The 20908-nt window shown below is 41.2% G+C and overlaps 1 protein-coding gene across 6 annotated transcripts in view; it reads left to right on the top strand.

Moving 5' to 3' along the window:
• Positions 1 to 20908, top strand: part of DGKI (diacylglycerol kinase iota) — a 201245-nt gene that overhangs the window by 158166 nt on the left and 22171 nt on the right. For all 6 annotated transcript variants that reach the window (XM_005482769.3, XM_026790868.2, XM_026790866.2 and 3 more), the window contains one exon: positions 15221 to 15246. In XM_005482769.3, the coding sequence (XP_005482826.3) occupies positions 15221 to 15246 (26 nt within the window). The remainder of the gene's footprint in view (positions 1 to 15220; positions 15247 to 20908) is intronic.

Below are 20908 nucleotides of genomic sequence, written 5' to 3'. Positions count from 1 at the left end.
ATATATTTGTCTTCTTGGTTGTTTGTCACCCTGTTATATGATGAGAGCTGGAAAATTCAATAAAATAAAAACTCCAGCAGCATACAGAGATGTAAAGGTGACTATATCTTGGTAGAAGTTTAATCTATGTCTTTTAATTGAAGTCATTAATTTTCCCACCATTCAGGGCAGCAACCAGCTCTTTTCTAGCATCTGTCCAGCTGTGATGGTAATGTATTTCCCAAGCTGCTGGCTGCAGTTTCTGGATCAAGTGCATGGCTTGTGAAGGGTGGGCGAAGGTTGGCCAGGACACCATCTGGTCTTGTTAGGGAGAGGAAGAAAGTAATGCCTGTAGGTGCTGGAAGATGGCTGCAGCCCTTTCCACTAAATAGACATTAATTAGCTAGTAATACCATCCAGGCATTGCTTTATGAAGCTGTAATAACCTAGTTTCTCAGAGGGAAGAAGAAAAAGGCTAAATGCCAAGTGTTTCACTCAGCCTCAAGGATCTGATCATTGCCCAGGAAATTAGTGCGACAACACAGATGTTACAAGGTGGTTTAGGGTATTTTTTAAAGAGAAGTCTTCATGTATTACAAGATGATAAGAGCATCAGGGATACAAATTTGCATGTTAAAGAAGAAAGAATGCTAATTTACTGGAAGTTTAGAAAATATAAAAAGATGATTCAAAGCTTGCTAGGCAGGGACTGCCTGGTGACAGTGAATCTTTAAAATTTCCAAGGTTGGTAAGGACTTGAAAAATCCAAGGGTTTGCCTGAAAAATATTGTATTGGAAAACTCAGCATCAGCTCCTAAATAGGCAAAGCTGTCTACCCTGGTGTTTTTGATAGCAAAATCTGAATTAATTTTCAGATTCAGATTTAGTTCAAGCTGCCTTTATAAAATTACATTGCAAGAGTGAAGTGTGTATGTCTTAATCAGGTATTTGTGTACCTGTAAGAATTGCTGTCTATTTTGCAGGTGATGCTCCATGAGTACTGATTGCTTTCAAACAAATCTTATTTTAGTGAAGGTGTAAATCCCCGTTACCTTTACTGTAGACTCCTGTGTAGTCCTTATAATGGAACTCAAATATAACAGAATGCAGTTTCTTTTTTTTGCTTAGCTCTCTTTTCTTTCTCTTCTGTTGTCTTGGATACTTGTACAAATAGCATCTCTCTCACTACCTAAAAGTGGAGCACGAGAGATTTGCCTAAAGCAACTCTGCCTCTTTTACATCACTTTCCTAGCACTTTCTTGTGGAAGAGTAGACCCAAAGAAGGGAAAGGAAGATGTAGACCCAAAGAAGAGGGAAAGTGTTGTAAAGAGGACTTAGAATTATTCATAAGAAGGTAAACATGGATTAAATAGGGAAAAAATTTGAAGAAAGCAAAGAAGAATAAATTATAACAATATAGCAAATGAATAAGAAATTGTTTGGAATGAAAGCAAGTTCCCTAAGAGAGACGGAGTGTGAAAAAGTGATGCATTTTGGTGTGGGGTTTGATCCTGTATCTTTAAAGCTTTTGCTATTTGTCAGCATGTTGCAGTCACAATACTCAACATTTTATACACATCCCAGATAGAAGCTACAATTTATCCACCATTAGGCAAACCTTTCTTCAGTTCCTCTATAAATCTTCCCTTATCCCCACTGATGAAGAATTCTTTGACAAGGATGGCACCTGTTAATTTTTTTTAGTCTAGTGTGGTAAACCATGTCATGTATTTTAAGCTTCTGTTGTGAATACAATTTCTCTATATACATTGAGTTCTTAGCAATATTCATTGTTTTGGGAGATTTTTCAGTGGGAAAAAAATGCAAGAATTGTTCAGGGATTCCTGGCCATGTCTAATTAGTAAACACACCTTGACTCAGCTGTAGAAGAAAGGCAGAGTTGGGAGAGCAAAACAATGCTGAAAAGAGAGAATGGATAGGAATGTTCATACTGAGATACCTTTGCAAAGACTGGCCTGCATGAGAAATGCTCTTGGTTTATTCTGAGTGGCTAAAACTTGAGAACAGATGCTCTCAACTAAGGATTCAACAGGCTTTGTGCTACTTTAGCTGGAGTGGAAACATCTGAGGGATGGCTCTGGGTATGGAAAGATCCTGACATTTAGTTCTGGTGTGTGAAGGCACAAAAGCAGGACAAAGGAAAGTGGTGCCACACACAAGCCCTGCTAGGTCAGGGGATGAGCCACAGCTTTGTGGTGATGGCATGCACTGGGTCTGAAAGACTTTTGCAAACAGTGAGGGTCAGATGGTTCTGGAAGCTATTAAAAACAAACTTTCAGCAACTTCTGGTGTTACCTTTAAGTGATTGCATACAGGCAAAACCTTATTTAATAATCTCTTCCCCTGTTTTGATTAGTAGAATTTTTATGTCACTACTGTCAAGTCTGGCCTTATCTATAGACAGCTGGGCTGTAGAAAATTCATGGGTATTACTTAAAAGTTTCAGCAATAGTCATTATTAATTGGTATTTACATGTCATCTTGACAACCCCAGCCCAGTAACACTGAGCTTTAAGACACATCTTTTGCTTCTGCTCTTGTTAACCATAATTGGGAAAAGAAGAAATTAGAAATTGGCTTAGATTTGCACGTCTATAACCTTATTTGTGTGTGTGAATGCAATGCAGAGTGTGTGTGTTTTCTTCAAGAATGAAGTTTCAGCTTCTGCAGTTGAGGTAAAAGTGTTTTAGTAACAGTGTGCACGTGTGACGTGAGTTTGTGCATCTTCCCCTTCGATAGATGGCAGAAACAGAGCACATCCTGTACTGGACTCTGTACAGTGTTCTTTTTCTCCTCAGTATTTATTACCAATACATTTTATCACTCAGCATTTAGCTCCCCAGCGTAGAATGGGTGGGATTTTGGCTTCCTCTTTTCTCACCAAGCTGCCCCCTCTTAATCACTTTTGTGGCATCTCAACACCTGATGCACAGCTGAGAAAATTCACCCTGCTGGCAAATTATTTTGACCGACAGTGATGTGCAAAGCACTCCTACACAAGATGAGACTACAAATCGGCTTCTTTAGAGAGATCTTGCTTCTTGACTGGCGTTCTTGACTTTCCAAAAGGGAAATGCAAGCAGTCCAGCTCTCCTCCTCTCCTTGGGGCAGCTTCAAGCAACAGAATGCACACGCACTTGACAAAGGAACAATCTTACCTGAATGTTAAAATGTCAACTACCACCTAGCTTGAAAATGCCTTCTGAATATTTCCAGCAGATAAAGGGGCAAAGCCAGGTTTTCCACATGGAATGTAAGTTTTTATTTTGGAGTGCATTTAAAGGATAAAAAAAACATGTTGGCAAAGTAAAGATAGCTGGGTACCTTGGTTGCCTTGAAGTGGCTTACCTTAACATTTACTAATCTGCTTTCCACTCTTTGACTGAAAGACAAGACTGAAGCAATAGAGTCTATTTTCTGTGACCATGTTCACAGGGGTCCGAGGAAGAGGGAAGAGACAAGGATCTGACTCCATGTTTCAGAAGGATTGATTTATTATTTTATGATATATATTATATTAAAACTATACTAAAAGAATAGAAGAAAAGATTTCATCAGAAAGCTAGCTAAGAATAGCAAAAGAAAGAATGACAACAAAAGCTTGTGGCTCAGACAGAGAGTCTGAGCCAGCTCAATTTGATTAGCCATTAATTAGAAACAACCACCTGAGACCAATCACAGATGCACCTGTTGCATTCCACAGCAGCAGATAATCAATGTTTACATTTTGTTCCTGAGGTCTTTCAGCTTCTCAAGAGGAAAAATCCTAAAGAAAAGAATTTTCATAAAAGATGTCTGTGACAATTTTCTCTTTTTTTTTTTTTTTAACAACTGTGTTTTTTCCCCCCCTTTGCTTGCATCCTTGCTTGCCTACTTTAGTCCTTGATTTGCAAAGCAGAATCTTCTCTGAGAGGTAAAACAGCTTTACAGCAAAGTAGGCAGCAATATGTCAAGAGAAAGACTTCTCATAATCTTGTTTTCTTTTTGTCTGGGTAAAAGAAAATGACATTTGATAATTTAATTTTTAGAGCCTACTGCTTTCCCTGTATTGGACTTGTGGTAACTGTACCTGGCAGGAGCAGGGTAGCAATAGTGGATCTGACAATGCCACTGCACAATGTGAATATCCCTCTCTGCAGCTTTATGGACTGGAAACAACAGACTACAGTCCCCAGTGACATTCAAGGTGCTGGAAAAGGGGATGGATGGGTTTACTGAGGTGAGAAAGGATGATTGACAGAAAGATATATTCTTCTGGGTATACTTTAAACACTGTTACAAATATAGGTCAAGTATTCTCCAGCATGGCAAACTTAAAAGCCAATCAAGGCTGGAAAATTTGTGTACCTTGTAGTTTTAGACATGTATGTCTGTATTTAATGTGTACTTCTTACTCATTTGTAGGAGTTGAGGTAAGAAAAAACAACCAAAACAACAAAAACCAAATCCCAAACCTTTCAGTCCTAGTTTTCTGGGCATTGCACCGGAATAGCAAGCCTGTGTCCATGTGCTCTGTGCCTGCCATAAGGAGCTGCCATCTGCTTGGAGAGGAGGCTGGTTCTTAATGTGTTCTCACTCAGTACCAAGCTGTCTTATCAAAGCCAAAACCAGTGAGCTTCAGAGCCTGGGTAAGAAACAGCCCTGTGCATGTGTTACACACACATTGGGCTACAAACTCTATTCAAGCTTTCACACCTGGACATCTCATTAGATCCATTCAGACTCTATTTCTGTTCCTGTTCATATCCTTAAGTTCTGGTTTAACAGGCTTTCAAAGAGAATAGAAATGTAGTTTGGTAAAATAGCTGCTCTAAAATATCACACAGAAGTACTACTTCACCTGAGTTGTTGACTGTGTTAAATTTAAAAAACCCAAATCTTTCAATAATTCTTCAGATATCTTCATGTTTATATTTCTGCTGTGGCTGAAAACTGGGAAATATCAAAAATACCATGCAACAAAAGGTAAAGACAAAGGAGAGTTGTGTGAAGATAGGTCACCTTTTGGGGTTTGCAATGGAGTATTTTAGACCTGCAGATATTAGTGAGGCTGGGGACGATATTCTGACATGAGCCCTCACTTGACTTATGGCACAAAATGAGGTTTTTCACTGAGGCTGCTTGGGAAGTTGATTTTTTTCCCAGGCTGTGTGTCTTGGCATGGCTGCTCTGCAGGGAGCTGCCCTTTCCCTTCCATGTCTGGTGTGAGTGCCTGAGTCCCCTGGCTCTGGGCTTCTATGTCAGGGTGTAGGAGGTACAGTGCCTCTTTAACACACCTGCCAAAGGACTTGGGAGACCAGAGAAACTTCTGAAAGCTTCAAAACATTCACTTTGTCCCTGCTTGCCTGCTGCTCCTCTGCATTAGGAAAGGCCACAGCTTTGTCTTGGTAGCTGAGACAGAATGTTTAGCAATGCTGGCACAGGGGTGTGAGCAAGGGAGGGAAATACAAGGGGAGCAGGGCCATAACAGAGAGCCTTGCTGAGCTTCTGGCAGTGCTGATGCCCATGGGCCAGCAGGGACAGATGGACATGGCTAAAATATGCCAAGAGCTGAAATCAGAGAGCCAGAAGTGGCTTGGAGCCAGTGTAACTCTGACTCCTAGATTGCTGTTTCTGTGCCAGACATCTAAAAGTGCAGCACAAAAGCCATATCTGAAACTCCCAATAGAAGTTTTTTCTCCATCAATTAGTCTATAGCAGGAGTGTTAACAGCTCAGCAGTTCTGTTCTGCCTAGGATCTCTGTGTTGTGCATATTAACTAAGGTGATTTTTAAATTTTTAGATTATTTTGTAAAAGGTGGCAGGAAAGTGAGAGTTTCTTAGTGCTTAGCACTTGTGAAAATCAGGTGACTTATTTTTTAACATAATTGCAAGAATCTTTTTCTAAGGGATTCATGTGTTTCTGGAGCAAAATGCTGTTTCTCAAAAGTGTCTGGTTTGCATTGTTCTACAAACACACCATTTAGGGTGGCTTCTGGATTGTTTAGGAACCCAGAGTGGCCTGAAATTATTTGGGTAGTATGTCAAGACACCAAGCAGCTGATGTGCTTCACCTCCATCTAGCCTGAGGGCCAAGAGAAGCTGTGTCTTATGAACCAGGCTGTACCTGAGGTGCTCAAAATGGGCTTGTCATGGCACTGTGCTTAGCAAAATAATTTCTTTCTCTGGGTTAAATAAAGCTGAAATCCTAACAAAGTGACCTCTGTTTTAATCTTTTCCTGGAAGAAGTAAAAGTGCACTTATTTGTTGTTGAAGAAAAGTCAGATTGCTACCTAATAGATATGTTTTTATTCTCATGTAGAATGCTGAGGAAATGCATAAATGCAGCCACTTAGCTCCTGTTCCAGGTCTTCTTAGCAGTGGCCTGTGTCAAACAACATCCAATCCCTTGACATCCAGCTTGTTGTTTCACTAAAGCATTGCATAATGTCCTTAGATCTCACTTTCTATTGGTCAGTGAGGATTTTGAAGATTTGATTAAAGTCTGGAAATGGAAGAAGGGCATTTCAAAGAAGCTGGGATAAGACCCTCTTCAAAATAATTCTCTTGCATTCCACTGAGATATTTTAGTGCCATGTGATCATAAGAGAAAGAAAGGCCAAGCATTTATAAAAAAACAAACCAAAAAACCAAATCCAAACAAACTGTGATTATCCTACAATGATCTTGCTGCTCATTTGGAAAGACCTTCTTTTTCAAGTAAATGCCAAGCCTTGCTCAGGTCATGTTTTGAGGTAGAACCCAAGATGAATCCTATAGAACATTTCTCTATCCTTTTTCTCCTTTTAAAAAATTACTGATAGGCAGGTTTGGATTTATAACTGATTTTGCATTGAAATCTTCTATTCCCTTTTTAAGCAGCAATTCCTAGACAAGTCCTCTGGGTGTCAGTACAGCTTCAGGTATAGCTGCATTGTGGTCTTACAAGTCTTCATTAAAACATTCCGCAGTGGACAGAGGAAAGGTAAGAGACAAAAAGTTAGGCAGTAGTGCAAAAGGACATGTGACAATATAGGGGACACTGACATGCCTGAGACCCAGCCTGGAACACATCTGAGCTGCCCTGATTTCCCAAGAAGCACCAATTACTCTTCTGTGTGTTGGACTGCATGTGAACAGCCTGAGGCTGTGATTGCTGTGCAGGTGGAGATGGAGGCTGCTGAAGGAAGTGATGCCTTGTGAAGGCTGACCTGGAACACGGCCTTGATGGAGAGAAGAAATAAAGTAGGTTTTTATTAGGAGGCCTCAATAGGTACATCTTGGGCAGCACAAGAGCCCAGCCAGGGCTACACCAAATACGAACCCAAAATGGTCACAAAAATGGACAACTGGTCACGAGGTCTCACATTTTTATAAGTTCTGGTTCATTTGCATATTGGAGTTAATTGTCCAATTACACCTTTAGGTTATGTAGTCTCATCCTTCTTGTTTTTCTCTCTTCAATCCGCATTGTTTATGTTCTTAGGCTTGAGATTTGGATCATTTGTCCTTGGTCCCAAGCTAGGCAAGGAATTGTTTTGTCTCCCTACTCTGTGAAGACAGCTAACCATCCTTAATATGAAGCTCAGAAGTACACTCTGAAGCAGTACAGAACCTTAAAAATATAAAAGCTACAACGTGAAGCATCAGAAGTTACAGAGATGCTAGAAGGAATACTGATCTTGTCCTTTAGCAGGATTAAGAAAGCATAACATCTCTAGTGTTTGTCTCTAGATGGTCATTGCAGGTTACAGGACATGTCCAAACAGATTTCTGCAAAATAATAAATAACTTGAATGGAATTTCTCAGATTCAGGGGGCTTTGCTGGTCAGCATTTTCCCATGTGTGTGAGGCAGTATGGAAATTGTCTATGAGAAATATTTGATAGGAAAGAATGACAGGAAAAATGGGGAAGTAAAACCAGAAATTTTTGTAGAGAGACTTAAAAAATTGCAGAAAAACTTGGGTTGGGAACAACTCTGAAGGACATGTAATACAAATCTTCAGGATAGATCCAGCTAGTTGAAGTTCATAGCCTTTTCCAGATGAGTTTTAAATACCTGCAAAACTGGAGATTCAACAATCTCTTTACACAGCCTGTTCTTCTCTTTGATCATCCACATAGTAGAAATTTTTTTCCTTAACATCCAATCTGAATTTCCCATGTGCCAGCTTGTCACTGTTGTTTCTTTCTTCATGCAGACTCTGTCTTCTCTGTCCTTTCCTGCTAAGTAGTTAAAGGCAGCAATTAGATTTTGCCCAAACCTTCTCTTCTTACTTCCATAGTTTCCATAGCTTTTCTTCTTACTTCCCAGCTTCCATAGCCTATCCTCCTGTGCCCACAGCATCTCTGCAGCTCTTTCTGGAACTCAGCCCGATTTGTTAATGTCAGTCTTGTTCTCAAGTCTCACAAGCATGGAGGAGAGGGTCAAAAATTACTTCCATCTACTTTATGGCTCAGCTCTAGCAAATACAGCTCAGTGTGTCTTTGGCTCTTTCCATGGCAGGGAACTCTGCTGACAGATGTTCAACTTGTACTTTGCTAACATCAGACATCCTTTCTGAAAAGCTTCATCTCAGGTGTTAGACCCCCAGCCTGTCTTGTTGCATGGGTTGACTCCTCCTGAAGTGCAGGACTTTGCATTTGCCTTTGCTGAACTTGCTGACTTGCTGTGCTTCTCCAGCCTCTGATGGTCACTCTGAGCTGGGAATGTATAGGATCACAGTGAAAGTGTGGGGAAGCTCTTAGAAATCCTTAGGCTTTTATTTTTTCATCAAGTGCTATGCCCAGACTGAGCATTATCTGCTCCAGGAAAGAAAGCAGTTCTGCCTTTCTACCAGTAAAATTATGTACTTTTTGCAGCTGGGACTGCAGGGGAATCACAGCTACAGGGGTATTGATACAAGTTGCTGAATGAGAGGGTTTCCTCACCTATGTTTTAAAAACACTTGATGTGCTAAAAATTTTCTTCATTTGCAATCAGAGGATATGTGAATAAATCCCAACAGGGATGCCACTTTTGATTCTGAAGAGATGCACTTAGAAAATGAGAAGGAATGGGTTTAATTTGACAGCTCTTGCTCTCCCCTCATCACAGGCAGCTGTTGTCAGACTGAATTAAAAAGTTTGCAGAACTACATTCCTTAAGCAGGAAGAAAGTGGAATGGTCATAAACCCCAGTAGAATTGCTGCATAGAGATTGTTATTTGGCCTTTAAATATTAAATGGCTGGTTTTAAATAGGTCTGGTGGAGATGGTTTCTGCTACAGGTTTATTGATTAAAATAGCTGCTTTACATCAGTTCCAACTTTGTTTCTCCAGAGGCTTTTGTCTTCATGATTAATGCACTCTTTTGCTGAAATTTTGTTAGAATTCATCTCCTGGAGTCTGGCTGTATATCTCTAGGTTCCTAAGTCTCAGTTGACTAGGCTCAAAATTGTGACATTCCCTGCACTTCCCTCCTTAGAAATGAATGTTCCTTCTTCCACCCCAGTGTCATGGTTTGAGCCTGGCACAGAGCCAGTGCCCCCCATGAAAATGCCCTCACCCTGGTGTCTGCTGTGAGATGTGACCAGGAATAAGCAAAACAGGCTTCAACTTAAACATAAAGAACACTTTATTACCTAAACTACAGGAAAATAGGGAAAGACCATAAGGAAAAAGAAAAAAATTGAAAACCTTACAAAAACCACTTTCCCCCTCCCCACTACCTGACTTTCCCAATCCGATACATTCTCCCAAATCATCAACTGCCCAGCCTTGGCCCCACACTTTAGTATACTCAAACTGCAGTTCATGAAGAGGAAAGGAGTCCTTCTTGTTCCATAGGCTTCCCCTGGAAACACACTGAAACCTCGTGTGCTTCCCTGTCACTTCGGCACCGCCCGGAAAAAGTCCTTTTGCCGCTTGTGACATCTTCCTTCCATGCCCAGTGCTCTCACCACTGTGCATGGCCAGAGCTGCTTTTAGGGTTGTCTTTCAAGGATGCCTTGTCTCACTCCAAAAAGGCACAGTCTCTGCTTTGGGACATCTGTCCCCCCCATATTTTTCCAACCCCCTGGGGCCGGGGGGTCCTCACGAAGAACCCTCCTGGTTTTGAGCCACTGCTTCCCCCTAAGTGCAGTCTGTGTCACAGGAACAACTGAGTCCATGGCCACAAGAAAAGTCCAGCCAAAAGGCCACTCCAAATCATCTCTTCCCATTCAATCATCTCCACGTTCTTCGGGCCAGGTCCTTGTCTCATCTCATCTCTTATCTCCCTTCTTATTCAGCTTCGAGGAGGATTAGCATTTTTGCAAGGCCCCAATCATGAAAGAAAGGGGTTAAAACTTTCAGTCTCTGTCTGTCCCAGAGCGGCACTCCCACACACGCTGCCCACACGCTGCCGCTCCGGCCGGGCACTCTTCCTCCCCCCTTCTCCTCCTGGGCCGGCTGCTATCACATTCGGTGTCGCCGGCTCTCTCTCTCTCTCTCTCTCTCTCTCTCTCTCCCTCTCCCTCTCCCCTGGGGGGAAAATGGCTGCCCGAGGGCTGACTCCCTGGGATCTTCCACCCTTCCATCCTCGAAGCCCCCTCACCTCCCATCTCTGTCCAGGCCCAGGGCCTACCACGTGGCTGCCCCTCCCCCGCCCAGCAGCAGCGACTGGACAGGGGAGGGTGATCTGACCTCGTCGCCGCGACGTCCCAAGAGAGCCTGCCAAGGGCAGTGCCCTGCTTTTTAACCCCTGTGTATTCTCGGAGGTGTGTCCAAACCCCACTGGCTACACCAGGTGCCAGTCTCAAACTCAAAACCTTCATTGGTTTGACCACAGCTTCCCAGAATTCCCACTTCTTCCTGGTCAAACCACCACACCCAGCTACTCTGAACAAACCTAGTGCTTGCACATTGGGCTGTGCACTTAGAAACAGCTCTGATTGTTTGGCTCTGTGAGAGAGGTTTATATGGTACTGAAGGTTGCCTTGCCTATACTGGGGATTAGGTTTCTGCAGCAATTTATCCAAATCTTGCAAGAGTGAGTGGGAAAATTCCAGTGAGCTTTGGATCAGAGTGTGAATTTGGAGGCTTGTTGTGGTTTCAGGTGGGCAGGTCTCATGCCTTCTATATTGTAAGTATTCCAGTTTGCTGGATGAATCTAATGTATATAAGATCTGGCTTTTTTTGCACCATTTTAATGGCTTTTTTATGCATTTCCAAAGACGTGTACCTTGATTTCTGGAAGATGCTTGAGGATTTTGTGTAAAGTCCAAAGGGTATTGTTTTGCTTGCATAAGGGGTGGTGGAACAGACCTTGCACAGCCTCCCTTTGCAGGCTGAGGTTTGCAAGGTCTGTTATCCCTCTGGCTGAGTTTGCCACTGCTGCAGGACCTGTAAGAAAAGAGGGCAATGAACAGCATGGAAAGCAAACAGAGTAGATAAGACCCTTCTTAACAGCATGCTTTTCCTCCTCCTCCCTTCTGATCCTCTTTCCTATCACAGAAATGTCTTTACTCAAACTATCTGCTACAACAATAGATGTTTGTAAAACCAGAGCAGGGAGAAAGTCAGATTAAAGCCTTTGGTGAAATATGTGAAATCAGGTTCTCCAGTTTCATTTATGCATGGGAAAATAAATATCACTGTTGGTAGAAGAGATAATTGAATCTCACGACTCTGGAAATGTAGCCAGTCACAGATAATCTGGCCTGTCTTTAGTCTCTTGGGGAGATGGTGACCCTTGCTTTCTACAAGTTAATTTTACACCAAGATAAAACCAGAAGAAAAACCCAGTTGATGTATATATATACACATATAAAGAAAGAAGTTATTCCATTCTGAAATGGCCAAGAACAGGATATTGCAGTGCCTTAACCTTTTCCTGAAGATTTTTTTCTGTTTTGTTTAACCAAATGAAAATCTCTTCAAGATGTCATTTGGCAAAGTGTTTTGACCCAGGTGAGACCACAGATCTTGACAGTATATTATTTTTCCTAAAGTATCTCTGACCTGTCTCTAATTATTTTTTTTGAGGCTGTTAAGATGATAACTTGCTTCTTTTTGACAGTGAAACACATAGCCAGGATCAAACTGGGAGGGGAGCTGACATGCACTGGACAGATGGCTCCTGTGTGGGTGTTAGCAGATGAGAATCCTCCCTTCTTCCAACACCTGTCTGGTGGCCAGTGCTGCCACAGTCTGTCTCTCACACCTCTCTCAGACCTGAGGGAAAGATGTGTGACCGGAAATATGAGCATCTACTGGATTGTTTTGTCCTCTCAGGAAGGCCCCTGTGGCTGTGGAGAGGGTGGATGTGGTTTAGAGCAGGTCATTAGGCTTTCTCTCTTTCCTCCCTTAGAGCCTGCCATAAGCATGGGCTGGAGGAGTCAGTGCACAAAATGCCCAATTCCATTCAGTGTGGAGGTTTCTGCAGCCTCACTTCCTCCCATCACAGCTACAAACAAGACTCCCCTTGGTGCAGTTAGAGGAGGATTTGAGCAGTTAGGAAAGCCTCCCTCCCCCTTGCTAAATTGTATGGCCTGGAATTGTAGGAGGATGCTGAAAGTTCTCTCTGCTCTTTGCCAAAATTCTCCGTGTCAGTGGTGGAACAAAGGAAGCCCAGTCTGTTGTGGTTGAGCCTTTGGTATCTCCAGTGGTGGAAGCTCTCATTGAGGCTTTTCCTGTGGCTGGGATATTCAAAACCTTCCTTTGTGGCTTTGCTGCTACATCAGAAATGTTGAGCTTGTGCTATTTTTTTTCCTGGTGTGTGCAAGCAGGAATTGACTCCCTGTCAATTAACGAGGGATGAAATGAGCCAACAAGCCCAGAGTTTATCAGAGTGAGACAGAGAGGTGCATGTGTACACATCAAGATACTGATATAAACTTGATGAAACTGATAAAAATAAGGTTATATAAACCTTATTTTCTCAGGATGCCAGGCTACACAGTTACATGATGGATCCTTTCAAATAAAAGCACTACTAGTAGCATCAGTGTTAATGTTACATTTCTTACAAACATTGTATTTGAGACAAGCAACAAAGCAAAAAGGCCAGTAATATTTTGAAAAATGTATAATAATTTTAGGCACACAAAATATGAATAAACATATTTTTCATCCTCCTCTTCAATCAATGCTTTAATTGAGAAGGCATTGATATTGTAATAAAATCTCTTCTGTTGTTGATGCTTTAAGGAGCTAATGACATCTGTTTAACCAAGCATAAGGAAGAGCCAAATTATAGGATAATCTGTATTGTTTATTTTATTGCTTCAAATAAAGAACTGAAAGGTGATGAAACTGGGCAATTAAGAAACAAAACAAAGGAATATATTTTGCTGATGCAGTGAAATACTGCCTTAGCAATGGGTGGAGGGTCAAAATATGTGAGCCAAGGAACCTTGCATGACTCTTGCATGTAAAAATATCTTCAAGTATCTAAAAACTTTCACCTCTTGATATGAACCATTCTGGTTTGTTTAACCTTGTAGAAAATGCAGTGGCTTTTGATCTTCAGAAGGGGTTCTGCTAGGAGTTAAAGACAAAAGTCTGTAACTAGCTGGTCAAAGCAGGACAGTTCTAGTGGAGCCTGCTAAATCCTTTGGGTTACCTGCATTCCTGTTGTATTTCACACACATGGCTGAAGGGTGAGGGCAGAGCTGGCCTGGCTGGCAACAGAGCAGGATACATGCTTAGGATGTTCAGCAGCAATCAGAGCCTTTAATGGGAGTAGAGGATTAATTAATTCTGATCCATACAGACACATTGGCTTCTTGTGCAGCCAGAATCCTAATTAGGCAATCAAATTTTTTTTCTTTCACAGTGACCATTGCTCCAGCTGTGCTCTAACTCTTTCCTCTCTTTATTTGCAAATCTCTCTCTATTTTACAGCAAAAAAATTTACATACTTTGGCAGGAAAGCTTCCTTTTCTTTCAATTTTTCCTGTTTGCATCTACATATTTGCATATCTGCTTCTGATGTTCTATAATCCCTCAACCTTCATTTTCAAACCCTTTTTATGAAATGAGATCATGGCTTCTTCCTCAGCTCCTTTATTCCTCTAACCCAGGGTTGCTTCACTTCTTTTCCCCCCTCCAGCCCTCAGCCCCTGCTGACTCAGTTAAATATACATGTGCTCTTTTCCCCTTTGTTCCTTCCTTTCCCTTCACCCCTCTGTGGCAGTTTTTTTTATGTTGGCTTTGATCTCTTTGCTGGCAACGCTAACATTTTAAAATCTTTCCTAATTTGTTATTTTTGTGCGTTGTTGTGAAATTAAATATCTTGGAAAGGAAACATGGGTTGCCCCACTCACTGCAGGAACAAACTCATTGGGTGGGAAGGCTGTGTATGGATCTGAAATCTGTGCTGGGGAAGTGCTGAGGAGTGGTCCAGCCCTCTGGATTCTATGCTGTCAGTCTGGTCTGAGCAATGAAGGTACATCCCAGATTCAGCCCCATGGTTAGCCTCAGTTTTGCTAAGCCATGCTACTGCAGCAAAGGGAAAAATGGAGGGCCAGTACTTCCATGTCCCTTTGTTCTGTGTGGTGACCAAAACCATCAGGAGCATGATCCTTAGTGATGGGAACTGAGATACAAATCCCTAGAATTCACTGGGATTCTTCTCTTAGTCAGCAGGGACACTGAGAGGTCACTTGTGTTTCATAACCCTTCCCTCTCTTGGGGTATTATCAGAGTCCTAATCCACTGGTTAGGGTATCCCATAACTCTTGAGTTGGGGTTGGTATGTGGCTTTTTTCTGTACTTACATCTGTCCTGACATTAATTTTTTTTTGATCTGTTATGTTACTTTTGTGAAGGTGGCATGAGATGTTATTAATTATGACTACTGTTTTATGCTAACCACTACATTGATTTATGGCAAAAAATGGACACTATATAACTGAGTTCCTATCAAGATATAATTTCCTTGACTAACCCTAGTTGGGAGGTTTTCTCCTGGCAGTGGTAGTAGCAGATGAGTTTCTGCCAAGTATCTAGAGACAGTCTTTGCAGCAGTCCTCGCAGAGATGGCTCCATATGCTCGCTCTGGCCTGCAGAATCTGCTGCTAGATGACCTGTTCAGCTCTATTTCTCTTTTTTCTTTATTTTTTTGTTTTGGTCAGATGCCTTTCACTCCTCTCTTCTAGGGAATAAAGAATAAAAATTTCAAATGACTCCATATCCCCTTTCCCAGATTGAGACTGAACTTTATTTGTGACCTTCCTTTTACCCAAGATTGACTGGATTTTGTTGTTTTATTCCAGGTCACCGGTTTCTTCAGAAGATCAAGGTAAGATCTGTTTTATAGATACTAACAGCATATTAAAAATGAGACCAAGACTAGTAAGCTCTGCTTTCATACAATTGTGGTGGAGAAAGATTTTTTTTTTTTATAAAAATGAAACTTTGATGTTGATGAAACTTTGTTTCTGTAGACATTAAGTGTTTGATCATTTGGTTAGTTTAATTGGGAATGACAGAAGTTGTTGAGTTATTTGTAAAATGAATCTTGCTTAATCAAATGGAAATATTGCTAGTGTTTACAGTTTATTCATCCAACTGTATAGAGCTTCACCTGTGAAAAATGTGTTGCTTAAAGGACGATACAAGTTTTTGTAAAGATAAGCACATCTTTTATGACTCTCATAGGACAGCATCTTTGTCACTGAGAGGAGAATGCATTGTTTTTTAAAGGCTAAAACACACATTATCTTGGGTTATCAGTAAAGTCAGTTTAGTAGGACAGTATGGAGTTTATGGCAGATAGGCTCTTCTACATGGAAAAATCTCACAGCTTGAGTAGCAGGAGTTGCAGGTTATGGCAATAAGTTTGCTGTGAGGGAGACTTGAAGGATCTGATTTTCCCTATGGCCTAAAGAGGGAGTTTGTGATGACCAGCTGCTTAATATTGTGGCAAACTTAAGTCCACCTATAGTATATCAATATATGGCTACATTGGTACTGAAATCCAGAGACATTCTCTGGAGGGTTGATAATTGCATTGCCAGAATTGCATAAGGAATGAGGAACAAAAAAAGGGAGACTGACTGAGATGAGAAAGTTCATCATGTGGCTCTGAAATGGGAATACTCTTTTGGTCCAAGAAAGAAATATCTGTTTTCTTCTGACATCCAATTTGTATGCAGTCACACAATCAGAACATTTTCTGGCCAATACCATAAGCATCACTCAAGAAAGATCCAGATGGGAATAGTGAGGACTGCTGCAAATGGAGGTGTAAGGAGGTCTGAGCCTGCAAGTGTGTCACTGAACTATGCTCACTTGGAGTGTGGAGTGACTAGTTAGGTATCAACCTACATTGTCCTTGGCTGCAGCCAAGGTTTTCAGTCCACTGTAATGGATGTCAAACATGTTGTCATGAATAAACTCTCTTCCATCTCCTTGGCGAGTCCTTCCTCAGTAACAAATGTTGTAAAGAAAGCCATAAAAGTGAACAAACATGCACGACCAAAGATATATCCGGCCCATCTAGTCCATTCCTAGTGTCTGGTAGCAGCAGATCCTGTGACAAATAAAAGCATGAGACTGGCAGAAGTATACAGGTTTAATTTCCTGATGTGGCCTATTAGATTTTTATTATTTACAGCTCATTGATTTTGTGAACCAGATGGAGTTTTCCTGTTTAATAGTTCATCTGCTTTTTACCATGACCACAGCTTCTAATATTCAGCACAGGACTGTGAGAAGTTAGCAGTATACCTCATGTCTCCAACTCTCAGAAGAGATTTGAAATCATTATGGTCTAATATACTATTTCAGGACCTGGATTCAAGCTGCATCTCAGTGCATAAACCTGTTAGTGATGGGCTGCTCTTGCTATTTCATTTCCCTTGCATTTACTCTATTGCTTCATCTTTATCTATTAATGGAGCAACAGACGGTGTATATGCATTTCCTTGTGTGTCTTTAAAGGTTAGTATTTCATGCTGTCAGAATGCTTTTCTTCTTTCCACTGTTTTTAAACTATTCGAGTTTTTGACAAAACCTTCCTGTTTGCCATCTACCATCTGCTGCCATGGTTTGGCTTTTCAGGTTTGATCAACATCTCTGAATAGCCTCTTCTTCCTTGCCTTTCTTCTCTTTCTCTCACAAGCAACCTCTTCTGAAACGCAGAGTGAAAGGCCTTGACCAATTAGTGATGTGACAGTGCCAGTTATTACAAGTTTTGTGACCATGGAGTTTCTAACTAGGTTTGTCATCCCTATAAATATGTAGGAGCTTCTCTCAAGCACAAAAGATTTCCCATTCTCCAGTGACTTTTCAGAAAGAAGGGTCCAATACTTGGATTTCCTCTAGCCCACTATGCCAGCTACAGAACATGGTAAATGGGCACAGTCCTGAAAGGAAAATGTAATAAAAGTGCTGCTGGTCTTTTAGAGTCTAGAAGGTACTCAGGCCACTGAGACTGCTTGTGTGGAGGCATCTCAAATTAGCCTTAGATCTCAAATCTCTTATCTAAACAAAAAGAGGGTCCATGAGAGAGCTGAAAACTTATCTCTGAATTGCCTGTCTTTTATAGTGTTTTTACAGATGTCTCCTTGGCATATTGTTCTTGGAGTATGTATCTTGAAATCAGTTTTGGGACTTATTTATTCATTAATAATCAGTACACAACTGTGTACCTATTCAATATATTAAACATTTACTTTTCTTTATAAGGCAATAATGCTTTGGGCTACCCAGTGAGGCAAATCCAGCAATGGAATAATGTACCTTCACTGTATCTACATTCTGCCCTGTACCACAGCTGCTTTTCAGTATTACGGACCATTCTAGTGCTGATTTTCTGATGATGTGATACGTTGATCATTACTGAGGAAAGGCTCTTTCTCTGTTGTGTTGGATCTTTTTTTTAACCTCCCTCTTGGTTCCTGATTTTTGTTTTGTCTGCTTTAATATTCAGTTGTCACTTTTTCTTCTACTGTTTCTCTGTGGGTTTTTTTTTATCATCCTCTTCTTGCTTTTTAAATGACTCTTTCCCATTGACCACAAGGTTGCATTCTGCGTGGATTTTTGCATTGTGCTCCTCACCTTGGTTTCTGAATGTCCTGCTTCTGCTCCAGTGTGGACAGACTGCTACAAGCACAGTGGGAAACAGTAGCTGTAGCATCTGTAGTGTTCTAACAGACTTGTACCAGAATTAGCATCTAATGTGAGTGGCACTTCCATTAATCCCTGACAGGACAATGCATTATGCTGTCTTGACAAGGGGGTGAAGATAAAGCACCATCTGTCTGGGACTGGGCATCTATTGAACAACTGTAACTGCACACAAAGCTCCTTGTTGTGGACACGTGTTAGAGGCACCTTTATCAGTTACAAAACAGGCCCATTTTAATTGGCACAGAAAGGGAAAGAACACTGCTAGAAAATCCCAAACTTCAAAAGAAAAAATACCCAAAGCCTCATAAGGTTTGTGTCTTTGTTCTTGGTACAGGTAGCTAGGAAATAGATAACTAAGAGTGAAATCCATCAGCTTTTTTTTTTCTCTTTCTTTTTTTAATAAACAAAAGGAGTAGAAAAAACTCCTAATCCTCTAATGCTCTGATTGACAAAATGATACAAGCCAAGTAAATCTTAAAGCCTACCAGTTTAGACAGGGGATTGATGACTCTGAATAAGGACCTGCTCAGCCAGGTACACCCTGGTGCAGCTCCATGGCCTGCAGCCTTGGAAATCAGTGATTTTCTTTGCGTTTTGGAGTTAGATAAGACTCAACAATGGACAAGTGCCAGGCCCACAGAAGACCTGGAGACCTGGTAGATGTCATGATGGAGAGCCAGGCAAGTCATCCTTAAGTGAAGGATACCACCTGCTACACTTTTGCTGTATAAAAAGTCTTGGTGATATGCCCAGGAGGTCTGACACTGTCGGAGATTATTGCATCCATTGTTTCTGGAACAGGAATGGTAGTGTGATGGGAATGCAGACTTCTAATACATCATCTAATACACACTCATTGTCTGGTTATCCAGTGCACACTTGTTGTCTGGATATGGTTAGGTGATTGGCTGAGTTTTACCAAACCCTTCATTCACCCAGCACCTTTCAGAACTGCACTGTATTTTGTGTGCACACTGGATCATGCCTTCCCCATTCCTATTTACAGCCACCTTGCAGAAATCTGCATTAAATATTCACATCTGTAGTTTCATCTGGCCAAAGTTAGATTCTCTCTACTATTCTTTGTTTACCTTGTATGTTTGAGTTGATTCTTCATCATCACATAAACAATTGAAGGAAATGACCTTAAAAAGAGTACAATGAATTCTATTTCCATTTCAAGTATTCTGAAAAAAACCCCAGCAAACTTTTGAGTGTTGATATTAATGATGTAGGGGCATTGGTGTGTTATTCATGTCATGGCAACTTGGAGCTGATGCTGCTCAATAATTTTGTGTCTGACTTCAAACAGAGGAGCCTTGCCTTTGATGGAATTACTCAGTTTTAAGTAGCTATACTAATGCACCTCAAGTAGCAGGCAACCAGAGCTTAATCCTTACATACCTGAGTTGTATCCTGATCGGGAGACAAGAGGTTTCAAATATTTATATCACTGCTCTCCTATTTACTTCTCTATAAACCAATGAGTTTGGACTTTCTGCCTAGTTGGCTTCCAGCAGATGTGTGGTTTTGCTGCAACAGCATAATTTCTGTGGTTTAGGGTTTGTGGTTTTGGCCATTTTGTGTGTAATAGAATCAAAATTCATGAGGACAACTGAGAAATTAAGACAAGAGGGAAATATATTCAGTGGAGCAATTTTGAAGACAGTTAATTATTACAAAGTGATAATATTATACAAGAGATTAAGATAAAGGATGGGTTTTCTGCTTGAAAAGACAAATAGCAACACTCAGAGGTCTTTCAGATTCTGCCAGGTGCTGGTTCCATGCCATGGAGTTCCATGCCATGAGCTAATGACTCCATAACTTGGAGTCATCCAGCTTGGATATCCTACACCTAGGAGAGATTTGAGTAGAGCCAGGAGTGCATTAGAAGTAAAGTTTATAATGATGACTTCTAAATTATTCTCTATTAGAAAAAAATTTCCACAGGGGTTGCTTGGCATGGGTTCAAACTGGAAGTTTTAGGTGGGAGGTGTAATTCTGTCTCTAGAGATCCCTCTGAATAGAGAGAGCTGCTATCTGAGTTATAAGGAAGAGACTGATCAAGTGTGTGCATGGAAGGCAGTGGTGGCTCCATCCCACACAGGAAAATGCTTTACTCTGCAGTGTCTGCTCCTGCCTTGGAGGCAGAATGGCCTGTCCATGCTGGCATTTGCTCCAGCTCCATTAAAGAGAGGAAATCTAAACACATGCAAGGAGGAAGATGGTTGCAGGAGTCCCAGAAAATAGCACAAGAAGGAATAACACTTCCTGGAACCTCTGATATGTGGGATTTCCTCTTGGCTATGGTGGCCTGTGGGAATGCAGATTTCACTCTCTTGGCCTCCTTTCTTCTTTCTGGAGCCACTCTCCGCTAATCTTGAGAGTCACAGTCTGCAAAGGGATGTTCTCTAGAATTTTGAAGCAGTCTGCCATACTGATTAAAAGGATGAGCAGGGTGCTGCAGATGAATCCAAACATCACAGTGCTGGTAAAAATAAAAAATAAAGATGAGAAAATTAAAGGCTATTGTATACACCAGAGGCTTTCAAAAGAAAGAGAGGAGATGCTGTATTCTTCATGGTGATGCTGCAGCTGTTTACCCAGCAACAAATTGAGATGTCTTGGAATGCTTTCTCTGTGCAAATTAAAGAGAGAATGGAAGGGGTTGGAGGGAGGCTCTGGACTGCAGGTATTTATTTTGATTAATTAGCCACTTTGAGGAAAAAAGCCCTCCTGGACAGTGTTTTGGAAGTGTCTGTGGCTGAGCTAATGATGCCTTGGGGATCTGCTCTGGGTTGGTTCATTTTCTTCTCAGTTCAGCA

Source organism: Zonotrichia albicollis, chromosome 4, assembly GCF_047830755.1.
Source record: "Zonotrichia albicollis isolate bZonAlb1 chromosome 4, bZonAlb1.hap1, whole genome shotgun sequence".
Taxonomy (NCBI): Eukaryota; Metazoa; Chordata; class Aves; order Passeriformes; family Passerellidae; genus Zonotrichia; species Zonotrichia albicollis.
The sequence above is the reverse complement of the archived record's forward strand: the minus strand, read 5'-3'. Positions and strand labels throughout refer to the sequence as shown.